General features: G+C 36.1%; 2 protein-coding genes across 2 annotated transcripts; both read right to left on the bottom strand.

The window, feature by feature from the left end:
* Positions 1–601: 601 nt before the first annotated feature.
* On the bottom strand, positions 602–14,440 carry LOC306880405 (adenylate cyclase type 3-like; the record flags this gene model as incomplete). The annotated part of the gene is made up of 20 exons (XM_079433893.1): positions 602–778; positions 1,591–1,715; positions 1,837–1,963; positions 2,049–2,165; positions 2,262–2,408; positions 3,255–3,413; positions 3,499–3,580; positions 4,038–4,309; positions 5,098–5,214; positions 6,229–6,316; positions 6,435–6,596; positions 6,673–6,770; positions 7,645–7,716; positions 7,791–7,959; positions 8,048–8,206; positions 8,766–8,893; positions 9,056–9,167; positions 10,281–10,414; positions 12,555–12,704; positions 13,808–14,440. The coding sequence occupies 20 exons, from the start codon at positions 14,438–14,440 to the stop codon at positions 602–604; spliced, it is 3,228 nt and encodes a 1,075-aa protein (XP_079290019.1).
* A 2,574-nt stretch (positions 14,441–17,014) lies between these two features.
* LOC306880009 (basic leucine zipper transcriptional factor ATF-like) lies at positions 17,015–25,056 on the bottom strand. The gene is made up of 3 exons (XM_079433271.1): positions 24,737–25,056; positions 22,276–22,380; positions 17,015–17,923 (listed from the first exon to the last, which is right to left on the bottom strand). The coding sequence occupies exons 1-3, from the start codon at positions 24,800–24,802 to the stop codon at positions 17,720–17,722; spliced, it is 375 nt and encodes a 124-aa protein (XP_079289397.1). The 5' UTR covers positions 24,803–25,056; the 3' UTR covers positions 17,015–17,719.
* Positions 25,057–27,684: the final 2,628 nt, after the last annotated feature.

The raw sequence follows: 27,684 nt of genomic DNA, 5'->3' as shown, positions 1-27,684 counted from the left end.
CTCGGGCTAAAGCTGTAAAAAATAAAAATATGGAATAAAAACTCTGTCTTCTGTTGATGCTGTTGCAATAGAATACGAAATTATTAATGAGATGTTTCATGCTCTGTTGAAAGGATGTGTGTGTCTTTGATCTGACAGAATTTGAGTAGTGTTTTTAGCTCCTGATTGTGTTTGTTTGTAAATATACAAATATTTTCATCATGGTCTACTACTTTTTATGGGCTTGATATAGCTAACAATAACATTTTCAATAATTACAAATAGTTTACTGTAACATTCTATCAGCATTTTTTAAAACAGAGAGTGTATAAAGTATGCAATAGACCAAATGGTGTATTTTTGATCTGTCTCAATGATGGAACATGTGTTTAAAATAAAGCAAACAATAGAAATATTTCAGTTAATACAACCTTTGGCTGTTGTTTGTAATGTGTAATTTTTCAGAGTTGTTGTCTATTGGGTAGTGCATGTGCTGCAGACTTGTTGAGCTGTAGCGCTCATTTGGGAGTCTCCTTTTTCCACTGTTTCTATTAATAAAAAGTGGAAAAGGCCCCAAAAAACATAAAATAAAATGTCAATGTCCTTCTCATCCTCAGTCTTCTCAGGATTTGTCTGGTATTTGATGTGGTAGAGAGACTGCGGTCGTCTTTGTGACATGTTTGTCTTTGCCCTTCATAAAGAAAGTGAGCAGTTCTCCTTTTCCTTTTACATAGATGGGTCCTCTTCTGACGAAACGGAAACCGTACTCCTTCAGGATGTTATAGCAGTCCTCCACCACCTGAGGAGCACCAGCACCAGAAAAACACAGACGTCTGCATCAGAGCTGAGTGATACGATGTATAATCATTGCCATTAAGATATTTTTGCATCATTACATGGTCTCGTGACTCATAAGTATTAGAGCGTTAGGACAGAGATGTTTTGATAGCATCTCAAATTACATTTCTGTTGCAAACATCGCATTAGAGGATAAAATTCAATTCAAAATTGATTAAAAGATCATGACTCAAAAATGTTCAAGGAGGTCTCCAGGTTTTATTTGATTTATGTAAATTTAATGTACATAATTATTAAACATAATACATTAATTATTTAATGTAATGTTTTAATACAAATACAAAATGTATATTAACATCAATTATATATTTATATAGTAAATAATAAAATAGAATTATTATAAAAGATACATATATATATATCTTCTATAATATAATTATTTTAGAAGTATATATAATTGTATATATTTAAAATATACATCCATCTATTCTCCAAACCACTTATTCTCTATAATGTCATGGGTAATTAAAATATACATTTAAATATTTTCTATAAAATTGTACAAATATTTAATTTGAAAAGGAAAATTGTTTATATATTTTTATATTGGTTCGGCATATAAATAATGATGATTAAATAATGATTAAATATCAGCTTTCCTTTGTTTTAGTGAAAAACAGTGTGGAGAACGTGGAAAATATTTGTCAAAAGGCTTAATATTTAATATTAAAATATTGAAAGAATTGAGATGATATTGAGAAGTTATTTAATTTATTTTTAAATACATTAAAAAAAGTATAAATCTTATATCACCTGTATGTTACCCATAACCCCAGTGGACTCCATACGACTGGCCACATTTACAGTGTTTCCCCAAATATCGAAATGAGGTTTTCGAGCGCCAATCACTCCAGCTAACACCCCCCCCTTATTTAGACCTGACAATAAAACACACACAAACAACATGGTCAAAAAAACATAAATATAACACATACTCAACTATATCGTTATATAAGCAGAAGTGACATAGGTCTGTAGTTCGGTCAGACGTTTGCTGACCTATGCGCAGCATGAAGTTATTGAACGACTGTTTGTTTAGGTTTCCAAGTGTGACTTTCATAGCCAATGCAAAGTCTGCCAAATCAGCGAAGTGTTGCCAGCGCTCCAGGATGGACTGATCCCCTATCTGTATCCCAAACACATAATCAACATCAGTAACACAGACTACATTAGTGTAAGTACTATGTGTTAGCATGTGTAGTGCAGCTGACCTTACGGTCGGCGTATCCGTTAGTGTTGCTCTCCGGAGTCACGCCTGATGCAGCCATGTATGTGCTACCGATAGTCTTGATCTTCGTAATGTCCCGAAACTCTGTGCGATCCAGAAGCTACTCCGAATAAAAAACACATCATATGATTTTAAAGAGAACTTCTGCTGAACAAATGATGACATATGAAGAAATAAAGGACAAAGAGACACTCACACTGTCAAAGTCAGAGATGATCTCATTCAGGATTCGGAGGCATTCTATTCCTCCATTGTTTATACTCTCCTCCGTGTAAAAATCAGAGAAGTTGGGAATGGAGGCGAACATCACGCCGATCTCATCATACGACTGACTGTAAAGTTCCTGCAATAAACAAATAAACATCAATATGCACATTTATTAAGGACCAAACTTATTTAAAGATTACTCTGAAAGGAATAGACAGGAATTGTTTCTACCACGGGATAAAAAAAAGGTAATTGCAACTCTTTTAATTCTGATTTATTTTTTTTTACTTGCAATTCCAAAAAGCATCTGAACTGTAAGATATAGAATGCAAGAAAAAACTCAGAATTCTGAGAAAAAAATCTAAATTGTTAGACGTAAACATAATTCTGAGAAAAAAAGTAAAAATTGCAAGATGCAAACTTAGAATTCTGAGAAAAAAATTTTTAATTGTGAGATGTAAACATAATTCTGAGAAAAAAGTAAAAATTGCAAGATGCAAACTTTTAAATTGTGAGAAAAAATTAACAATGAGATGTAAACTTTGAATTAAGAGAAAAAATATAAAAAATGCAAGATGTACACTAAGAATTCTGAGGGAAAAAGTCAGAAGTATGAGATATAAGAAAAGTTATAAACTGATATAAATGTGCAATTGAAAAAACTCAGATTTATATGTAAGCTTAGAAAAAAATTGTCAAAATGTATGCACAAAATTCCAAGAAAAAAACTCAGAATTCTGAGAAAAAAGTCAGAATTTGAAAAGGTAAACTTTGAATTATGAGAAAAAAGTAAAAATGAAAAAGGTAAGTTCAGAATTCTGGTATGTTAAATGTTAACTTAGAATTCTAAGAAAGAAAAAAAAACACAGGATTGCGAGATAAAAGAAAAGTTATAGTTATAAATGGCTATAGATATAAACTCACAATTCTGAGGTTAAAATTGTTAGTCGATGGCAGAAACAAGCTTCCATACTGTACATACCTCATCTCGCATCTTGGAGCCCAGGAAGTGTTTGGCCACGTGTTCAGGAAGCATGTTAGTGACCAGTGCCTCGTTATACGTTCTCATTTCATACACTTTCTCCTTCTGATCATGAACCTCGATCTTCCACAGAAACAGTTTACGCGACTGTTTTTCCACCTGGGAGAGAACAAAACATACTAATATTTGCCAAAAACAGAGTAGAGGAAATAAATGTGAGTTTTTAAGCTATTGTTGGACATACGTGACGTGCAAAGTAGTAGAAACTCATCATCATGATGATAATCATCACAGTCAGCAGATATCTGGTGGGAACTACTGAATAACTGAAGAGTCACAGAAAATAATGGAAAACAATTACAGGTGTCAGACAATTTTTGTGAGTGGTTTGAAGCACAACTTCCAGTTTAACTGGGTGAAAAATACTCTATAAATACGCTCGAAAAGTGCTGTTCTGTATTTAAATTAAGTCAATGTAACAAAAATATTAATCAGCACAACTCTTTTCAACACTGATAATAATAAAAAATATTTCTTGAACAGCAAATCAACATATTAGAATGATTTCTGAAGGATCGTGTGACACTGAAGACTGGAGTAATGATGCTGAAAATACAGCTTTGCATGACTGGAATAAATTACATTTTAAAATGCATTCACATAGAAAAGACTTATTTTAAATTGTAATGATATTTTACAGTATTCCTGTTTTTACTGTTCTTTTGATTGCTTTTCATACTTATCGTCCATGTACATCTGAACGCAAACTCAAGCTTGTCTCACCTGTAGTCCAGGTAGCGAATGAAATCGTAGATGTCATAAATGTACATCCAGCTGTGGATGTTTACGGCACCTGTTGCTATGGTAACCAACAGCATGAGCGCCAGCTTGACCACATGGCTGAGCTGTACGAGCATGGTGGTTGCCACGAGCGACAGCACTGATATGTATCCGTAGTGTTTGGGGTTCTCTGCGCATCCGCCGTCACCCAGAGACTCGAGCGTCACGCCGGATGAGGAGTTCAGCAGCACGAGAGGGGGCTGAACACAGCTCAGCTGAAGAAAAATGATGAGAAAAACCCTGAAATTGATATATAATTTACTAAATAATACTTGGAAAATGCAATTCAATGGCATTTGAAGTCAGGGGTCATGACATCATACGAACATGCCAGAACAAAGTATGATTTACACGGTCAGTAATTGTTGAGAAGTTTTTGTGTCCCTAAGCTTCACCCTGAAAGCAGTACCACGCCCCTCTTAGCCTGTTCAGTCCCTGTTAGCCCCAAGCTCCACCCACCCAATCTCAAGCCAATTAGAACTATCTCACAGACTTTATTAGCTGCACCTGTGGCCACAGCTTGCCTTTTAGTTGCATGTGTTTCTACAGTGCAGAGGACTGAGTTTTACTCCTTTCTGTGTTTTTCCTGCGTGTGCGTATATGACCATGTAAGTGCCTGCCTTTGTATGCTGCTTAAATATTTTGTATGACTTAAGTTTGGCCTAAATGTGTTTATTCTCATGCTTGCTCTAGTTCCTGTTTGGGCATGTGCTTTAGTTATTTAATGTGCAGTTGATGTAATATTGTGGTTGCCTTGCACCTTATTTAGCACTGTTTATTGGTAAACTAAAACTCTGTATATCTATTCCCTTTATAGAAACCACACGCACATCTACATGCACAAAACCTCCTTGGATGTACAATAAACTTTCTTATACCTGGTTTGACTAGACTGGACCTGTTCTTACCGACAGCCCCACTGGCTTCAAGGTAGCTACCTAAGCACCTGCTACCTCCTTTTCAGTAATAATAATTTGGAAAGAGGTGAAGTCTCTTGTCTCACCATATCGGCAACCTCAGCCATGGTCAGAACAAATATGGCAGCCATGGCCCATGTGTTACGAGCCCAGCGTGTGCGGTCGATCCACTGAGAGAAAGACACCAGCCTCCGGGGGAAGACCTGATACACACACATCACAGTGATGCATAGATGGTCTCGCGCTCTCTCACAAAGCGCTGCTATAGTTAACTAAAATTATTAAATGTAGTTTTTGTTCATTGAAAGCTAAAATAAAATATAAATATTAGATGGAGAAACTTAACTTAAAATTTAAAGTAGTAAAATGACTAAAACTAAAATAAACTCGAATGAAAATAAATTCAAGCTAGCTGAACAGATATAAAATCAAATACTCTAATATCAAAATGAGATTTAATTGATAAGATGACAAACTTTGAAGGACAAATTTGGCTAATACTTAACCCCAAAGTAAAAAGACAAATATCATTTACGTTTAATATAAATAATTCATATTTAATGTTTAAATGTCTATTTTTAGAATATTAAATAACAAACCACATTACTGTAATGTGAAGATATAATCTTTAAAGTTTTTTTTTTACGTGTTTGGAAATGTAAAAATTATTGAAATTGTAAAGTTGTATAGGTCTTTATTGTACAGCCATTAATGTGGGATTTATTCTTACAGTAGTACAGTAAAAATAACAGTGAAAAATCTAATGAGAATCATCCCTTATAACAATTATTGCCAATGATGGGGAGGATCACAATGCTAAAATGTTTAAAAACAGGCTTTATTTTTATTAAGCCAAATATCAGTTCTTTTTTTGGACTTTACATTTAGTCATTTAGCAGATGCTTTTATCCAAAGCGACTTACAAATGAGGACAATGGAAGCAATCAAAATCAAAGGAACAATGATATGCAGTTAGCTTTACGCAGTACATGTAGCAAGGTGTTTAAAGTTATATAATAAAAAGAAAATAGAATAGAAAAATAATAGAGCAAGCTGGTGTTAGAGGCCTTTTTTTGCTTTTTGTTAATTGTATAAGAAGAAAACAAATAGAATAGAGAAGCTAGTGTTTTTTTTTTTAAAGAAAACAAGCGGTGAAGTGAATTATGACAAAGATGTTATGAGATCCACTCAATCTACTTCTGTGATGTTGGACTTACTCGAGAAAAGATGGCTGCTAGTGAACACAGAGTCAGAATCAGCAGTAACAGCTCACCAACAGCTAGAGTCACATAATTCACAATCAGCCTGTCAGAAATCAAGCAGATATGACATTACACAAGAGACGTGCCAATATCAATAAAATATTATATGAATTATCCATTTATTATGTATTAGTGATTAATTATTTATGATCTTCACTCACTGTGGGTCTATGAGCATTTCCATGACTGAAGTGAAGATCAGAACGACACAACAACAGCTAAACGCAACTCCCGTCTGTCTCTCCTTCTCTGCTGAGTAACGAGACTCCAGATCAGAGTCCTCAAACCTCAGAGATAGAACCGACGTCTTCCTCTCCTCCTGACTGAGAGAAAGGCGGTGATGTGACACAGGGGCAAAAAGAAACTACTGGGATTGAAGTAAGAATAAATGGTCATTACGTCGTCTCTGTCTCTCTCTCCAGCAGAGCTTTATGCAGCAGCTGGTACAAATGCTCGTCCTCCATCCCTTCATCAGCCATATTGGCCAACTGCAGCTGCTTAAAAACCACACATATGTCAAAGATCGAGAATGATAGACAGACAGACAGACAGATAGATATAGGTAGACAGACAGACAGATATAGGTAGACAGACAGACAGATAGACAGACAGACAGACAGACAGATAGACAGATAGATAGATAGATAGACAGACAGATAGATAGATATAGGTAGACAGACAGACAGATATAGGTAGACAGACAGATAGACAGACAGACAGACAGATAGATAGATAGATAGATAGATAGATAGATAGATAGACAGACAGACGGACAGATAGATATAGGTAGATAGACAGAGATAGATAGACAGACAGACAGATAGACAGACAGACAGACAGACAGATAGATAGATAGATAGATAGATAGATAGATAGATAGATAGATAGATAGACAGGCAGACAGATAGATATAGGTAGATAGACAGAGACAGACAGATAGACAGATAGATAGACAGACAGACAGACAGATAGATATAGGTAGATAGACAGAGACAGACAGATAGACAGACAGATAGATAGACAGACAGACAGACAGACAGATAGATAGACAGACAGACAGACAGATAGATAGACAGATAGATATAGGTAGATAGTCAGACAGACAGATAGACAGATAGATAGACAGAGACAGACAGATAGACAGACAGATAGACAGACAGATAGATAGACAGATAGACAGAGACAGACAGATAGACAGAGACAGACAGATAGACAGATAGATATAGGTAGATAGACAGAGACAGACAGATAGACAGACAGATAGACAGATAGATAGACAGACAGACAGATAGATATAGGTAGATAGACAGAGACAGACAGACAGATAGACAGATAGATAGACAGACAGACAGACAGACAGACAGATCTCACCTGTGTCTCTGACTCCTCAGGTATGTTCTTTACTGACGTGTAGCTGCCGCTGGGTTTTGTGGTGTTGATCACCTGAAGAAAGTTTCAGATCAGTTATGGATGAGAACAGCAGATCAGAGAATAAGAAAGAGGATCATGATACGCACAGTGCCATTGGTCACTCCGTTTGTTTTGGGAGTGTCTTTGGACACAAGCACCAAATACGTGTCGATGCCTTTCTCCAGAAGATACTCGCAGCGTTCTCCTCCATTGCCCTCCTCCAGCTCAAACTCATCTCGCAAACAGTCCTTCGTGTTCTGAGAGATATGCACACGCCTGCAGACACAGCAGAGAGAGAGTCAGCTGCACTGCAATTCACAAACAAGAAACTAATGATTTAAATACAGATTGTAGTTCATCTCACCCCGGGATGCCTCCTGACTCCATCTTGTTTGCCACAGTAACATCAGTGGACCAGACATCAAACTGCCAGCGCTTCTGTCCCAGGACTCCACCCAGTACGGTACCCGTGTGCACACCTACACGCATGTCCACTTCCGTCTGAGTTTTTTCACGCACATATCTGAGCATAAGTGAGAAGCAAATGGGCCAATAGGAATGCCTGCTTTCTAGTTGTTTCATTATTTTATTTAATTATAATATCTATATTCATATCTTTAATGAATTTTTAAAAAAAAATAATAATAATTTGTACATATTTTTTTATTATAATAAAAAAATAATATATAAATTATTATAATTTTATTTTTATTTTATAAAAATGTTATGCTTCGGATCCCTCGAAGCATAAAGAACATAGGCCGCAGCAGAACTCTACTGTACTTTTATATCTAGACTTTTAGAGATTGTTGTGAAAGTGCAGCATTAAACCGATGAAGTCCCTCTTATTATTCATATTTCAACAAATTCATCATAGTGTTTCTGCAAATAAAGCTTCTTCCAGTTCCCATTCACTGTAGACGAAGCCCCTCCCATTTTGATAAGCTTTATAAGATAAAGCATCTCACAGATGGCATAAATTAAAGATAAAAAACCCTCCCATATGCCATGTCCTGTAGATAAAGCTCCACCCAGTGATTGGGTATTGCAGGCAAAGCCCCACCCAGTGGGCATGTACTCACGAGATGGCCTCCACCATAGACAGGCCCATCAATATGGAGCAGACTGCATGATCTTCACGGTAATCCGGCAAACCGCAGATACAGTAATAACAGTCTCCCAGAATCTTGATCCTCAGCTGGTGGTGTTGCTGTTAAAACACCATGAGAGTGGAAGTTACAGTGTTTTTTGTATCCTTAGTACTGGTCATTTTTGTGCACAAATTCCCTAAAACTTGTGAATTTGTATTATTTGTAGCCTTTTCTTTACAAGGTGGATGTACATAAATATGTCAAATGTGTGTGTTACTCACTGCTGCTAGTTTGTCAAAGCGAGCAAAGAGCTCGTTGAGTAGCTTGACAAGTTCTTTTGGAGTCACGGCAGAAGAGAGCTGTGTAAAACCTACGATGTCTGCGAAAAGGATACTGCAGAGAGAGTGGAGATGTTAGATCAACACTGCAGTGTGTTTGAAGAGTTTGAACAGCCTTGTCAACTTGAAATGAATGAATGAACCTGTAATGTGAAGTATTTGTGAATGAAACATGATATTCAGCAATAAAAACATTGCTTAGGTTTATTATAAGACACTCACTTTTGTGATCTACTGGTGTAATGATGTAAATTACAGGACTCAAAAAATGTATTTATGTATTTGATTTGCATATAAAATGACCATACATTTGGATTATACAGATTTAACACAAACACACTAATAAACTTAATGTGAAGCATATTTGTCAGTCATACATAAATTAAACAGGAGAGAGAAAGGTAAGATTTCTACACTCAAAAAAATCATGGCAGTTTATTATTAACTTTGCATATATTTTAATATATTTAAATAATCCTTTTTTCAAAATGCATGCATACAAATAGCTTAGAATCAGCATAAATCTTTTTATTGTGAAAACAATTACATTTATTAAATTAAAAATTATGGCTAGCTGTGGAACAATAAATTTTCAAACAGTTACTTCAATGAATTAAAAACAAAGTTACTAAAAACCAAACAATTTTTGTTACTTATAATAAAATTAATCGGCTGGTAGCCAAGGCAAGATTTCTCATTTTCATTTAGGTTATCTTGATGTACTAACATAACTAAAATTGATTAAAAATCTATGAAAACTATATTTAAAATAAATAAATAAAATTAAATTAAAAAAATAAAATTTTCTAACTTAAAATATTAATAAAAACTATATAGCATCTAAAGTAAGTAACCATGATAAAAAATATATAAGAAATTGGATTTATTATTAATAAATATATAAACCTGGTTATTGCATATTTCAAATGCATTCTATTTATCAGCACTAGTACAGAAATCATATCTGTATCTTACATTTATTTTTGACTGACAAATATGCAGATATATACTGAATGAGTCAATGGATAAATCTGAGTGAATCTTTTGGTGAACGGACTCAAAAGATTCACTGAAGTGAATCAAAATCAAGATGCGCTTAATAATATATGAAGGCAGGATAACAATCATGGAGTGACCATGAGTGGTTGAGTTAGATTGAGTGCTTTACCTGACGTTTTCGTGGCGGTACATGTACATGGTGTTGAACTGCTGAGCATCTGATTTCTGATTGGCTTCTTTCTTCATGCCCTGAAGCATCTCATCTGCTATGTGCTTCGGCAAGATGGACAACAGCAATTCCTCCTACACATGCGCAAAAACATACAGTATATATCAAAATATGTGATTATGCACTTTTATTATCAATAATATAACAAATAAAGAATTGCAATGTCTTATGAATATTCATCAGATCTTGTGATCTTTGCTAGATTCAAATTATATTGTATATTTCTATGAAGCTTCAAAAGGTGTATTTAAAGTCTGAAACATTGTCCTCGCTCTAGTTCACGAGCAGAAGAGCGATGTGGGATTTCGGGAGTTTGATCACAGAGTGCATTTGTCTCTTGATGCCGTTGCCATAGTGAGTTAAACCTGCCATCCGTGCTCTGATTGGCTGGATGCACTCAACTCCCAGAAGCCCTCACTGCTGCTATGGCATTCTGGGATTGACAGGGTCTCTGGAGACCATGTGACAACATGAGCAGGACGGACAGAAAGAGATGCTGACAGAAAACCGTTGTACAGATATATTGGTGTTAGCGATTAAGGATTCCATTAACACTTAATGGCAAATACTTTTAGTGCCTAATATGGTACATGTTGTCAACATAAATGGGGTAAGATGTCACATGGGAACCTGACATTAAATTGCAGAATTTAAACAGTAAAATAACGATGAAACAAAGTAATTCATAAGCAAAATGAGAAACGTAGCACAGTTGAGACAACTAAGTATACCATCAAGTATACCAAGTTGATTTCACCATAAAAACAATGTGGTGCTTTGAGCGGTCCAATATAGCTAAATTGATGGATGCCATAGGTTTCGGGCAGGACTCTCTGTTAGTTGACCATTAGGAGATAGTGGGACTGCTTTGAAAAACTGTTTCAAAAAAGTTAATGTTTGCAATTTAAAAAAGTTTTCAGATTTGTGATGCTACGGCGATACTTATACACATACATCACAAAATCCTCCTTTGAGCCATACATTTAGCTGTAATGCAGTCAAAATCCACTAAAACTAAAACCATAAAAACCCTTACTTAAAATTAACATTAATTCAATTAAAAAAATATTTTATTTCAGCTAGTTTCCCAAAGCATTATTTCTCTTTTTTATTTAGTTTAATTTGTACTAAAATAATAAAACAACTAAAACTGAACTTAAATATATAATTTAATATGTATAGTCTTATGCAGCTATTAAATAAACAATTTAATAAATATATACATTGTTATGCAGCTCTTAAAAAAATATTTAATATATAAGTCTTTATGCAGCTATTAAAATAATTAATAAATATATAAGACTTCATGTAGCTCTTAATTTATAAATACGCAAGTCTTCAATCTTGCATTTGTTAAATAATTTAATAAATAAAGTCTTAATGCATCTGTTAAATAATTAATTTAATAAATATAAGACTTTGTGAATAAAAAAGTATTAACGAAGCTATTAAAAATAATTGAATGAACATTCGTACAAAATAATAATAAATGACGTATTTAAGAGCTCTGTAAAGACTTACATTTGCATGAAGACTTTTATATTATTTATTAAATTATTTATTTAATAGGTGCATAAGGACTTCTATAATGACTTTTATGCTCTTAAATAAGTCATTCAATAAGCCTTTGTGCATTATATAATACATAATACAAGCCTTTGTGCAAATATTAAATGAATTGTTTAGTAAATATCAGTCTTTATGCAGGTCTCAAATAGCAAATAAATGTTACTTTTTGGGGGAACTAATGTCTGTATTGCACTTAGTGAGATATGTTTTATATATAAAACAAATCATAAAACTAGTTTTAGTACGTGCTGTGTGACCAACATAAAATAATGTGTGATGGCAAATTTGGGCTCTTGGGTCTTTAGTGTTGCTGCTGTCACAATAACAGTAGCCTGGGGATTGACTTCATTACTGCAATAAGAGTGACAACAGAACACAACCCGCTCTGTGTGTGTGTGTGTGTGTGTGTGTGTGTACAGTGTGTCCTTGTCTCTATTTCTGCTCAGATGTGCCAATAACAGGTAACAGGACACAAGGGCCCCAGAGCAGAGCTCCACCACTGAGCCCAATTAGAGCATCTCGGTGCGTTCTTTACTCACACATTCAAACATGGCACAAAATCCCTACAAAAAAGCATCCGGTGCACTTAAAAACCTTTTTAATTCAAAAGAAAATTTGTATTTGAGAAAGCATTTGTGCATGTACCTGTTGTTGACCCTGTTCCTTCAGCGTAAGATTGACTTCCAGAGATTGTTTGGCCTCGAGGAACGCCGTGCGGTACTTACGGTCGGACATGAAATATGACATCACGCCCACCAGCACAGCAGCCAAATACAGCATCAGATTCGCCACCAGCTTTGAGAAACAACACACTCATGTCACTTTTGTTTGAATATTCACACTCCAGCCACACAGAACATGGATTTATTTAGTTGTCCGAGTGATGTTTTTGAGTCTGACCCATGACGTCAATGTGAAATCATCATATCAGATCCTTCCATGAGCTCAATGTGCATGACATGTTGCTCCCACAACCCTCTGCTGTCATGCATTACAGTTTTAGAGACTATCATCACCGCAGTACTGTTTGTAAGGGTTTAGTTCAATAAAAACACTTAATTTTTACTACTTCAGTTCAAAAGTATGGGGGTTATTTTATGCTCACTGAGGCTGCATTTATTTAATAAAAACAAAATACAGTATAATAATGTGAAATATTATTACAATTAAAAATAACTGTTTTCTATTTTAATATATTTTAAAATGTAAATTATTCCTGTGAAATTTTCAGCTTCATATTAGTGCTGTCAAATGATTAATCGAGTGTGTACTGTGTATATTTGTTTTGTATTTTTACTATAAAATTTGTATAATGTAAAAATTATATTAAAATATAATGCAAAATAAAAAACATTATTAAAATATTATATAAAATAAAATACTATTATAGATATTATAATTTAATACATTTATTTAATATAATTTATTTGATTATTAGTATTTTTATATGGTTAAGCATATATTAATATATCAATTATATTATTAAAATATATAAAATACAAATATCATTATAGAAATAATATAACACAATTACTCAATGTAATGTATTTGTCACCACATGAAGACTATTTTTGTACTGTAGTAATGATATTAGATTGAACTTTCATGAACACCATGGTAACAAAATTCATACCATTAAAAAAAAAAAAATGTAGGCCTACCTTAATATGGTATTTATTATGGCAAGTGACAATTTTTTTTCTCCAGTCTGTGTGTTATGCTACATTGCGGGGACTAAATGTCCCCCACTTTTGACATTGTGGGGAACAGGTTTTATGTAAGGGGTAGGTTTAGGGGATAGAAAATATAGTTTGGTCAGTATAAAAGTAATAGAAGTCTATGGAAAGTCCCCACAATTCACAGAAACAAACGTGTGTGTGTGTGTGTGTGTGTGTCACCTGTCTGATCAGCACTGTTAACTGCAGTTTGTCTTGGTGTCTCTGCGCTATAGTGAATCCCAGGAGCAGTGTGTGCGCGCAGCACGAGAGCGCGCTCAGGAGCGCGATGGGCGCGAGCGGCAGCGGGAGCGTGAGGAAGAAGGAGAAGAGGAAGAATGTCTGCCATCCGACGGTGTCACCGGCCGCGTAAAATCCCGCGAAGTTCAAACTGAAGTAGCACAGCACGTGGACCGTGATGAGCAGCCAGAGCGCATACGGTACAAGGCTCCTAGAAACGGACTCCGGCAGCAAACGGAACCGGCACAAAATATAGAGCAGGATATCCGACGCGAGCCCACCTGCCGCCACCGCGAGCGTCTTCAGTTTATCCTCAGAGTAAACCACCGCGCACATGATGACGACATAACCGTTAAAGAGAGCCGCGAACACGATCAGCACCAGTAACGTCTCCTGCCGCTGCCGCAGAAAATACGTCTGATAAACTTTCTCCAGAGACTCCGGCGTAAACTTGAGACGCATGAAACGCGGCAGAGACAGCGAGCCGCCACGCGCCGCCGTTATCTCGCGCGCGCCTCCGCCAGTGTGCGGCTCCGCCACGGTAACCGGACCGTCCTGAGTCCCGTTCACCGACATACTGAGGCTCTAGTGAAGTTTGAGTATAATACTGCCGTCTGTAGATGATCCGTCACGGCTGTCGGAGTTTATTCCGCTCGGGTTCGAGTAGAAACGCACCGGAGAGATTCAGTCTGTCATTCCTTAATGATCCCGGCTCCGTTTCCATGACAAACACATCTCCATCGGCTCTTCCACATCCTTAAAATGCAACAATAACCAGAAAAGAAACAAATTTAAGCTCTAGTTTCCATATTTATTTTATATTTTGTTAAAATTAAAACTGTCAAACGATTAATCGCGATTAATCGCATTCAAAATAAAAGTTTTTGTTTACATAATATATATATATGTGTGTACTGTGTAATATATTAAATACACACACATATGGTAGCTATTTTGAAAATATTTACATGTATAGGCGATATTTATATTAATGTAATTTATATGATATTTAAAATATAAACAACATATTATTCTTACATGTATGTATATATATGCATGTGTGTGTTTTTATATATTATTTATACATAACAAATATACACAGTACACTCAAATATTACATAAAACTTTTATTTTGGATGTGATTAAATGTTTGTCAACACTATATAATAACATTATTCATATATTATAGCTTAATGTCAGCAGTCGTTATGAGCTACTAAAGCTAACATTAAAATAATAATAATTTAAAAGTACACATAACAACATTAACTAGAGCTGTCTAAATGAATATTAAAAACACAAAATATCATATCTACATGACTTTTTATTTTTGTGTGATCTCACTCTTATTATAACGTTAATGATAAAACAGTAAATCTTTCAATGTTATAACATTTGACAAATAAAAAATTATTGCGCAAATTTGTATCTTACCTGATTCAACTTGTTTTTTTTAGGCTACCGCTGTTATATGTGGCAAAATACTAACATTTCTTCACATTCTTTAAAAAAAAGAAAAGGCTATAAAATTATAAAGGACTGAAATGAACTGAATATTAAGTGATATTTACAATTACTCCTTCCGGTTAAAGGCAGATATTTCCATTTGTAGGTTGGTAAACAATCCATATATCACTGAAGTATCCACAGTATCCTCACTGATCCTTCTTCTAACTATCGCATACTTCATCTCTCTCTCTCTCTCTCTCTCTCTCTCTCTCTCTCTCCTCTCTCCCTCCCTCCCTCCTCTCTCTCTCTCTCTCTCTCTCTTTCTCTCCCTCCCTCCCTCCTCTCTCTCTCCTCTCTCTCTCTCTCTCCCTCCCCTCCTCTCCTCTCTCTCTCTCTATCCTCATCTCTCTCTCTCTCTCTCTCTCCTCTCCTCCCTCCCTCCCTCGCTCTCTCTCTCAGCTCTCTCTCTCCCTCCCCTCCCTCCTCTCTCTCTCTCCTCTCTCTCTCTCTCTCCCTCCCCCTCCTCCTCTCCTCTCTCTCTCTCTCTCTCTCTCGCTCTCTCTCCTCATCTCGCTCTCTCTCTCTCTCTCTCTCTCTCTCTCTCGCTCTCTCCTCTCTCTCTCTCTCTCCCCCTCCCTCCCTCCTCTCTCTCTCTCTCTCCTCTCTCTCTCTCGCTCTCTCTCTCTCTCTCTCTCCTCTCTCTCGCTCTCTCTCTCTCTCTCTCTCAGCACAGTGTTGCTGTAACCAAACCCAACTCTTTCCAGGTTGCTACAGTGTGTTCTCTTGTGAGTATAAGGCTCATGCCTGAGGGAATTACAGAAGTTTTCCATTCTATAATATGCTGTAATGATCCACATATTTAAGGCTACTGTTTATGTTCATGTAATAGTAATGATCATTTCTGTTTGTATACAAATTTTTTCACATAGAGTCATTATTCAAGAACATTCATCTTCCAGAAGCATCACAAATTTCCATGCTGGTGGTCCCACTGGTTGCTCTTTTATCGCACTTTATCATACTTCACAGGTATGCTTCAGTGACAGCAGGTATGTAAATAGAGCTGATTTGTTTGCATGCATTTCAACTTTATTCCCCAATTAAGTTAATATCCTCTGCAGGGACGCTGGATGGCGCTGTTGTCCTCAAGGCCACTCGTACACATGGGGGCAGCAAACTCTTAGATTTGATTTGTTTGAACACAATGTGTCCTGTAACTTGTAAACAGGAGAATGCAAACATAAGATATTTTATCCTTTATATAGCCAGAAGAATCCCATTGAGACATCACAATCTGTTCTCTCAGGGAGACCTGGTTATGATGAAGGCATATATTGTTGTAGACCTATATTGTTTGATAAAACAAAAATTTCTACAACAATCAGTTACTATATGTGATTTAATTTACCATTTTCTTCCAGTGCCTTTATGTTTATTGTATGAGATTTTAGGAAAAAATGGCTGGTCAGAATTTATTTAGAATTTATGAATAAAATATGGAAAAAGGTATAGGAAGAGCACAAGAAAATGCGGGCTCAGTTTAATATTGATACTGGATAATAGCCTAGTTTCTAAACACATGTATTTATTAGGATGACCAAACATACTTGTGCTTTCTGAAAATAAAATATTTCATGCATTATACTTAGGCTAGAATATGAACCATTTACAACATTTGTTCATGATAAATGAAACAGAGATGACTGTGTATTTTACATGTTTTAATTTTTCCACAGGTGATCACAGATACAAATTTTCCTTCCTCCACATTTGAGATATAGCCTAGGCTTAGTAGGCTAATGCAGTAGTTTGTAAAACTTTAGAATATCCCAAAGGGTTTAGAATAAAAAATACTCTAGAATTGTGTATAAAGTACATTCAGAATGTTTGACCAATTCAACATCTTAAATGAGTCATAATAGAAAAACATTCACACATATTATCTGTGAATAGGATGAACAATCAACATACTTTTTCGTAGAATCCGGTGATCGTATAAACATTTCACAGAAATAGAATAAAATAAATGATCATATGAATCAGTAGAGTGGTTTCTAATAAAATCTAAATGAAAAACATTCATTGTGTCATTGCCATGCACCTTTGCAAGTAGCCGGCGTTTAACTCTACAGATACTTGCATTTTACAGACATACGTTTTTGTTCAAGGAGCTGGGATTATTTTATTTTGGACAAGAAAAAATCTAAAAATGATATTAAGATATCAGTGCCACAAAAATCGTTACATCTGGAGGCTTTTGTTTTATTTCTCTGATATTCAGTAGATGATTGTAAGAATACTTCAATGCCCTCTGATGACTCTTTTATGTGGTTCATGACTCAAACCAAAGTTCATTGACTGTCGGTTACAGGCTGATTCCGTGCAGAACTGCAGCGTCCTCTCCGGTCAGAGCGGGTAGTGAGGCACGCTGATATGCTGGTGAAACGCGCCGTGGTGTGCGCCGTACAACAGCTCCGTGGACGCACCGCTCAAACCCGTGCACAGCGGCTCATGGTTGCTCAGGACCGTGGACAGGTATTTGGCCTCTTCTGTGAGTCTTTTCACCTCTTTCCTGAGTGCCGCGTTTTCCTTCGCCAAATTCTCACTCTCCTAGAACACGAACAGAAAAGAAAATACATTTAATGAGCTCCAGAAGTCAGAAAGATTGAGATAATGCACATTTCCTGAAGAATATGTACACTGTAAGAATCAAATACGTTAAATTTACGGTAAGCTTTGGTTGGTTTGGTTTTCACTTTTCATAATGCATACCGTTTCCAAACAGCTTAACAGAAAATAACACATCACAAACCCAAAGGAACACCCCCCCCCCCCCCCCCCCCCCCCCTCTCATCTGCATTGACCTCGGACAGGCACATATCTGCATAAATGTCCACAGGTAAAATTTTAACTAGCCACACGTCTAATAATAATGGTCTTGAAATAGATGAGAGCATGCACATGCTTATTGGGCATTATTTTTAGGTACTCTAGGGGGTCATGATGGTTCCCGCTCAGCGACGTCACCGGCCTGTGTTCTGCAGCTCGACTAGCCGCTCCGCTGCCTTCCAGTCACTCTAGGGTAAAACCCCTCTGACAAGCGTCATTCAACTATCTGCCCACGGCTCATAGCGACACCTTACCAGAAATTACAGCTGAACACTCCCCTTGACGGCCCACGTTTCTCAGGCAGGCCTCAACTAAAAAACAGCATGAGAAGACACTACAGGAAACGTGTCATACGGAGGGAAATTTCAGCTTCCTGTTTATCAAGCATAGCCTTGAAGAGCGAAACCACATACTACACTGAACACAGAACAGTGAGTCTCCTTTACACAGAATGGGTACATGAGTTTCCTCTATAGCATATTCAACTTTAGACTTGTGTTTTTGTTTGTCAGTAGTAGATTATGAATTTATTATTATTTCATATTTTTGGATTAGAATAATTAATCTTAAATTAGATTAGTAATGTGCAATTGTGAAATTGTTGTAGAAACAATTTTCACTCAGAAATTGTTAGTAAATTTCACAGAAATTGCAAGTAACATTTAATTAAATGTGAAACTTTGAAGTAGAAAGTCTGAAATAATATTTCTTGTTAAACATACTCCAATAATATTTAACTTCTTTATTTTTTATTTATTAAAAAATAACATTGTTATTGTTAACTAAAACTAAAAATAGTTTTTGTTAGTTAAAATAAAGCTGAAATAAATAAAGATTTTTTTATTTTTATTTATAAAGATTTAAAATAAACTAATATTGAATGTTGTCTTGGCATTCAAACAAACAAACATTAATAAATAAGTCTAATCTAATACAAATATTAAAAAATACAAATGACAAAACAACTAAAAAACTTTACCAAAACTAAGAGTATAAAAATAAAAGGCAACTCAAAATATGAATAAATACTATAATAATACCGGATACACACATTACAGAAGTCATGCTTCAGTCATGATCTTTACTTGATAAAAGTTCAGGTGTTTACACATCAGGATATTAAGCATTATCAGTGTAAACACTCTCGATATTTATATCTGCTGATGTGTGACCTATATGTGCATTTCTCAAAAATTGTGCAACCTCAAATTCAAAATGATATGTGGTTCCTGGTAAGTGGTATGTGCCAGCATCTCCCACTCTGCGTTTAAACGGTTGAGTTCAGGGGAACTCGCATGAGGTCAGTGTGTGTGTGTGTGTTATCAGATCACTGATGCTGAGAATTGCAGCGGGGGCTGTCAGGACTGAGTCTGACAGCAGGTCAACTAGCTAATCAAACAACTCTCTTCCTGAGAGAAAACTGCTTATCGGTTTCCTTTGACATCTGTGTGTTTTCTGTGAATCAGACCCGATCTCATTTGATGAGTTGATTCATTCCAATGACTAGTATACACTCAGAAAAGTAGACTACAAAGCTGTAAGAGAGGCAGTACACAAACAAAAGCCAAAAGGTAGCTTATTTCTCTCTAAATGGCACATATTAGTACCGTAAAGTATAATTAGATTTTTAGCGTATGTGCACAGTCAAACACACAGCCTTTCAAACTTTATTCCATTTCATATGTTGCACGAAAGGAGTGCAGTATATATGGAACGCCAAAGGGGCCAAAAGTCTTTAAACGGAATGCGTGAAATTTCTAAAGGGAGATATTTTGTTAAAAAAAAATCCCTTTTCAAGAACAACAACGAACGGCTCATTTGGACTTGTTTTCCGGTGTTTGTGATATCACAAAGCGGCCCATTAGAATATCATTAAAATAAATCCCGCCTACGGAAATTCGAATGGTTGGGGGTGGGGAGAACGCTTGGTTGAGCACTGCACGTTCCAAAATCGAAACCCGGGACTCGTGTTTTTATATCACTGTATTTTTGAAGGAAAATTTTGGATGTCATTTTCATTTTATCTTGCATTTAATGTCTGATAAAGTAGCGTTTGTGAACGGAGCTCTGCTTTGTGTACAGCATTACCGGGGAAACCTCGCTCTGAAACACCGAAGCACCGTCTAAGCTGTTTGCCAATCACAACGCACTGGGACAGCTAACCAATCACAACACATTTCGTTTTCCGGAAGGCAGGCCTTCATCAAACCCGGAACTAATCGAGCTGTTTGTGTCAGATAATGTGTAATAATGTAAATTATGTGAAAAATAATGCGATTTTCGAACCACTAAGCATGAGAGCATATTCTATTACACCCCAAAACAAAATCAAGACTTTGTAAAAGAGCATAATAGGACCCCTTTAAGGTGTCAGTTTTTGCCTCACAATGCACAGTTGTATCATGTTTTTACCAAAGTATACGTGGTTACATATTAGTACCTAAAGCAGGGCTCGGCAACTTTGGTCCTGCAGATTTTAGCTCCAACCCTAATCAAACACACCAGCCTGTAGCTTTCTAGTGATCTTGAAGACATTGATTAGCTTGTTCAGTTATGTTTGATTAGGGTTGGAGCTACACTCTGCAGAAATGTGGCCCTCCAGTTGCGCCCAGATAGAAGCCTGTTGTATTTAAAGATGTAGTTCACTCAAACCTTGAAATTCATCCCAATGTTGTTTCAAATCTGTTTGATTTTTCAGTGCAACACAAAAGGAGAAAATTTGAAGAATCACATGCAATGGCCATAGCTGACTCCAAAAACAACATACAAATTGTGCTTCATGTTTGAAATCTATAGACCTTGGTGAAGGTATGCCATATATAATTTTGGACAGGAATGAAAACAAGGCTGTGAAAGATGAGAGTACAGTGCGTTTAATGGATTGTACTGTTGTCTAATGACATACCGATAGTTCAGCGGATGACATGTCTTTCCGAATATAACTTTTAGTAGACAAAAACTCCATAAAACAGTTTTGAAAGTTGTGAAGTTGTGACAGACAGTCACGCAGGCTTGGAACTACATGAAAGCAAGTAAAGAACTTTAATTGTTGGTTGAACTATCCATTTAAATCAATCAAAAATAAAGTTTTTTTATTGGCATCGATGGTTCCATGAAGAACCTTTAACATCCATGGAACCTTTCAAATGCACAAAAGCTTCTATAAAGTCATAAAAAGTTCTTCAGATGATTAAAATGTTCTTCACACTGAGAAACAAATGCTTCTTTTAAGATCTGTTCGCATAAAGGGGAATCAAAAATGCGTTTACTATGGCATCACTGTGAAAACCCCCTTTTTGAACCTTTATTTTTAGGAGTATATGATTTATTGTAGCTGATGTAAAGATGAGCATAACTGCAGTGGGTCTGTTCTGTTGAGTCCCTGGAACAGCGTGTGCAGCAATTAGAGGAGTGAAAGGACATGAGTAATACCAGAGGGAAACACCCATATAACACAGATGCTGAATGAAAGTGATAGAGGGTTTTGGCTTTGACTAAAAACCAAATGCGATCCAAACGGTTTGACGACTGTTAGACAGGCGTGTGCTCGAATGTACAGAGCACAGGAATTGAATGCATAAATGCAAAGCATAGCATTTTTGTAAGAATCAGTCATGCAGATTTGAGGACCGTTGTTGTTGTTTTCTTGATAAATTACAGAGAATTTACGAGGTGCACGGCCGCTCGATTCAGCTGAGCGTTTCACCCACGCAATGTAATTAATGCCAGAATCTGAAGCAAACAAGACCAGAGCCACAAGTGTGAAGCACGACAGAAGCCGTGACGCATCACCACATGGTCAGTAAAGCCTCATGTAAATACAGTCAGAGTCGATGCTGGATGCTCTTCTCTTGGATTTAGCTTCATTTTATTCTCATGTTTCTTAAAATGTTTGCTTGTTTTTACTAAAAATTGATTATTTTGTCTTGTTAAACTGTTGTAGGGTCTGTCTGTACCTTCCAATTGTTCCAAAGTCACAGTTTGCAGCACTAAACAATGCAAGTTTGTGGTTAATGAGAACGTGATTGTGTATCAGGTGTGTTATGGATGATGTTTCCAGATGAAGTTCTCACCAGGTGCAGATTGTCGGCTTTCTGCGTTTGTCTCATTCGGCTCTTCTGCGCCGCGATACGGTTCTTCTCTCTCCTCATCACCTTCCTTACGTCATCCGTTGAACCCTGAAAACCAGCAAACATCAGTTCATGTGTACATCAGCACAAATCTTTCATGACAACATGAATGACATTTGCAATCCTTTATATTAGACATTCTCTCAGATCAAGTCTTTTTGTCATTACAGAACACTTTTCAGGAGGGTTTCTGACCAGGATGTAGAGCTAATGGTAGGTTAATGAATCATACACAATAAAACCAAGTGCATGTACATGTTTCTCTGTTAGTTTTATTGATATACTATTAATTCATATTTTTAATTAGCATTTAATTTTTATATTTTCTGGTTATTTTAATTTTAGTTTAAGTAGTTTTATTGTGATTTTACTGCAGTTTTGTTTCATACATACACATTAGGGCTGTAAAATCAATTAATCACATCCAAAATAAAAGTTTGTGTATATATAAATAGTATAGTAATAGTAATATATTATATAGTATATATATATAGAACACACACACACATAAATATATATTAGACTTATACTTAAATACGCATATATATTATGTGAACAAATTTTTATTTTGGATTTGATTAATCGATAAACTACTAAAATAAACTACAGAACCTCAAATAAAATACTACTAGTTTTATTTCTGTATTAATTATTTTTTATTTTATAACTATCTTTTATTTTAGTTTAGTTTCAACTTATATTTATCTATGCATTTTATGTTTTTTATAAAGCTTTTTATGTTACTTGACTTCAGCTTTATTTCAATTACCGAAAACGATTTTAAATAAACATTAGTTTTAGTTAACGATAACAACACTGTTCTCCATTAAACGATTCTGCAGCAGAGATGGGGGTTTTTTCTTCTTATTCTTGTAGTTGAAAGAGCAATACTTTGGTTGAACGCTTCCTCCATAACTGCATGTTTTTCACATGTAGTGGCGGACAGGTGTGACATTTTCAAAGACAGAGGGCAATCTTTTCCCACAACCCCAGCAGCCCCTGAGCTCTGACGTCCTTTACTGAACCCACAAGAATCAGAGTGACTTTTTCCATATGAAAAAATCCCCACAATAAGAGACCCTCCAGAGGTGTGTGATAGTCTATGACTTGCTCTGTTTCAGGTTAATTCAGGGAAACTTCTGCTGTCACACCCAGAAGTTCACAGCTGAGCTACTTCATGATAGATTCATCTATGAATCTATCTATCTATCTATCTATCTATCTATCTATATCTATGTATATATACATCAAACTGCTTGAAAAGTGTCTTTCTTCAAAATAAATGGAACTTGTTTTGATATTTTGCTAATGCATTGACATTCATGTGTGGTTTAAGTGTCCAAACAGTCTTTGTGGTCACTGCTTGTAGACGCATGATGCATGTAAAGAAACTGAAGGAGGATTTGCACAGTGCTATGTCTGAATCATGCTCTCTCAGTGATAAACATCTCTCTCGTCCGGTGAGGTTGGAGAGGATGTAGTGGCCGTTGAAGTCAGATCACCTTCAGCTTGTATAGCCTCGTGCCATCTTAACGGCAGTTTCACAATCACTAACGTTTGTCAGACTCTCTCACAGCATGATGCTGTGCGCAGCTCTATAGTTAGAGTCAGTTACTCAATGCTAAAGCTGATTACCTTCATAAATATTGAAATAGCACGTGAACGGTTCAGAGGTTAAAATCACCACCAGCCTTATGACTTCCTCTCAGCAGAATCATAATCGTTCATACACGCGTGTTCATACTACATAGTGACATTCACACATCCCTCACAGACAGAGCTGGAAATGCATGTGGAATAATAAGTGGATTTAGGTGTTTAGATGTCATTCATATTTAACTTAATGTTGATTTTGTATGTTATATTCGATCTGGTTAGATGCATGTTGCATCATGTGTTTCAACATCGATTAACAATTAAATTCAATTAAATTTAATATAAATAAAGAAGCATGCATGAAGAATATATGTATGTATATATATATATATATATATATATAACATTTATATTTCATTCAATACAAAATCTAAAAATAAAACAATTTTTGTAATATATATATTGCATATTTTTACATAAATAACAATTAAAATATTTACAATTTGTTTACATTTGTTTTTTTAAATTGTGTTTATATAAATGTTTATATTTTATACATTTTATATACATTTTCCATTTTATATATATATATATATATATATATATATATATATATATATATAAACAAAAATAAATTATAAAAAAAAAATATTTTATTGTATTTTGAATTAATGTATTAAATTTGAAACACATTTATTTGTATTATTTATCATTATAATAATGTAAATAGAGTATTGTTTTAAATGCATTTTCAGGAGGTCGGTGAAGTGTGTATGTGTTTGCATGGTGCTGGTTGAGTCTCTCTTACCTGTTTATTGCCCGGTGAGGGGGATTTGGTGTAGCTGGTGTCGTTATTGTCAGAGCCCTGAGCCATGCCACTTCAGTCCCTGTGAAACCTTTGACCTCCTTCAGCGTCTGTTTTCCGCCGGTGTCTTTCTCTCAGCCTGTTTAACTATCTATCTGTCTATCTCTGTCCGTCTCGGGCTATGTGAGACTGCATGTGTTCAGAAGAGAGATGTGAACTGATCGCGGTCCACTGAAGAATGAGTAGAGACTGCAACACTCGCACTCTTTCTTTCTTGCTCTGCTTCACTCCCTCTCTCTCGCCCTGCCTAATTAGCAATGTGTGATGTGGTCGTAGTTAGAAAACCTCCACTGCACTAGACTGGAAGTCACATGCTTCCTGGAAACTTTGCATAAACCTTCTTATTCGCATCAGAGCTGATGAACCTTCACAAACAGGACAGAGAGACGGATGGAGTATCACATCATCTACACTCCACTGTGCACCAAAAGTGTTTATAAACTTAAGCAACACTTGAAAATATCCGCATGTCATTGATTTAGATAAGAAAATAGGAAATAAAATTCCATTAACTTTAAACAAAGCATACTTTTCAAGCAAAAACTGTTCACAAAAGAAATTGGTTGGGTTTTAAATGATAATACAATAGATATATTGCTGAAAATTAAGACATATTGTGTGACTTTGTGTTGGTGAAACATTATTGGAGCTGGAGAAAAGTAACTTTTAATACATCCACTAAAAATCACCAAAACATGAACTGATTAAAGGTCATTCAGCAACATATAATTATAAATAATAATTTATATAGTTAGAAATATAATTTATATAATTATAAGCGTTTAATTATAAATAATATTTATATAATATAATATATACATTTACATTGTATCATTTAGCAAATGCTTTTATCCAAAGTGACTTAAGGCCCATTCACACTAAGCACGATAACTATAAAGATATAGCTCTAAAAAAAATGATCAATATTAAAGAATAGCAGAGTGCACACCACAGCTATAACAATAAAGGCACAGAGAAACGATATCGTTGGAATCACTTTCAGAACGTTTTCTTTCCAGCTGATGAACAATAAAAACATTGACAGCCAATCAGAATCAATCCTGCTAATGAGCTCGAGAATTTAAAGCAGCAGACGAGCATGCGCTTAGAATAAACAGATGATATAATTTGCTGGTGTGGACGCCAATATCGTTATCTTTATAGTTATCTTTAGTTATCGTTCTTGGTGTGAACGGGGCTTTACAAATGAGGAGAAGCAATCAGCCCAACGAGTGAGCAGCAGTATAAGTGCTGTGACCAGTCTCAGTTAGTCTATCACAGTGCACATACTTTGTTTTTGTTTTTAATTTTGAATAGAATGGAATAGATTAAGTAATTGCTAGTATTAATGGGTCATCTACTGGCGAAAAAGATGTGTCTTTAGACGTTTTTGAAAATGGCTCGAATTGAGATAGGCAGGTCATTCCACCAGCTGGGAACAGTCCAGGAAAAGGTCCATGAGAGTGATTTTGTACCTCTTTGGGATGGCACCACAAGGCATCGTTCACTCGCAGAACTGTATAGTATATTGGTGCAGCGCCAGTTGTTGTCTTGTAGGCAAACATCAGTACCTTGAATTTGATGCGAGTGGCTATTGGCAGCAAGTGTAAACTAATGAAGAGAGGTGTAACGTGAGCTTTTTTCGGCTTGTTAAAGACCACTCTCGCTGCGTGATAGTACATGTGGCAAGGCCCGCCAAGAGAGCATTAGAATAGTCTAGTCTAGAGAGAACAAGAGCTTGGACAAAGAATTGTGCAGCCTGCTCTAAAAGGAAGGGTCTAATCTTATTCATGTTGTATAAGGCAAATCTGCAAGACCGGATCGTTGTAGCAATATGGTCTGTGAAGCTTAACTGCTCATCAATCACAACTCCAAGATTCCTGGCTGTCCTGGAAGGAGTTATGAAACCAGCTGTACAGAGAAGTTCTGATGAAGTGCTGGGTTGGCTGAGACCACGAGCAGTTCTGTCTAAAGCTGGCCGCACACTAGAGGATTTTAAGGCCGATTTTAAGCACGATTTGCACCCCTAAGGTGTGGCCCAATTCGCAGCTTGTCGCAAATGATTTTTTGTCCAAAACATCCTCTATTGTTTGGTGTCGTCATGATTATTTAACTGCTTCCGATTGAGACGGAGCGTCCCCGAACCCAAATAGTAAATATCAAACATGTTTGATGTTACATATTTGATATTTAGGACTCTTGATCTGGCTGCCTCTGACGTGATACCCGTGATAACCAATGAGAGCGAGTAAGCGTCACTTACCGGATGTTGCATGCTTCTATAGCTGAAACTTGGCAGCTACAAAAATGCTCCGAAAGCAGAGTATTGAGAAAGATTATCACCCATATTCTTTTTTTTCTTTGCTTTTCTCTATACAACAGAATGCGTGCCGGGAGAGCCAGCTGACAACGTCGACTGTTCTCCATTTGTTTTTGTTTTCTGAAATCGTTCCTACAATCAACAAGTGTGTGGTCTCTCGGTCGAATCATCTAGTTATATTTATCTATTATCGGTTAAGATTTGAAAATCATCTTGTGTGTGACCAGCTTTAGCAAGGTTGAGTTGAAGGTGATGGTTCTTCAACCAGCAAGAAATGCCTGTCAGACAGGCTGCAATGCGAACAGCTACAGTCAGATCATCTGGTTGGAATGAGAAGTAGAGCTGAGTGCCATCAGCATAGCAGTGATAAGAAAAGCCATGCTTCTGAATGACAGATATTAGTGATGACATGTGATGAGAAGAGAAGTGGTCCAAGCACTGAGCCTTGAGGAACCCCAGCAGCAAGAGGTTGTGACTTAGAAACCTCACCCCTCCACGACACCCTGAAGGACCTACCTGAGAGGTAAGACTGTATTTTTATGTCGTTATTTTTTATTACTATATTTATTAT

The sequence above is a fragment of the Barbus barbus genome, assembly GCF_936440315.1.
Source record: "Barbus barbus genome assembly, chromosome: 14".
NCBI lineage: Eukaryota > Metazoa > Chordata > Actinopteri > Cypriniformes > Cyprinidae > Barbus > Barbus barbus.
The sequence above is the reverse complement of the archived record's forward strand: the minus strand, read 5'-3'. Positions and strand labels throughout refer to the sequence as shown.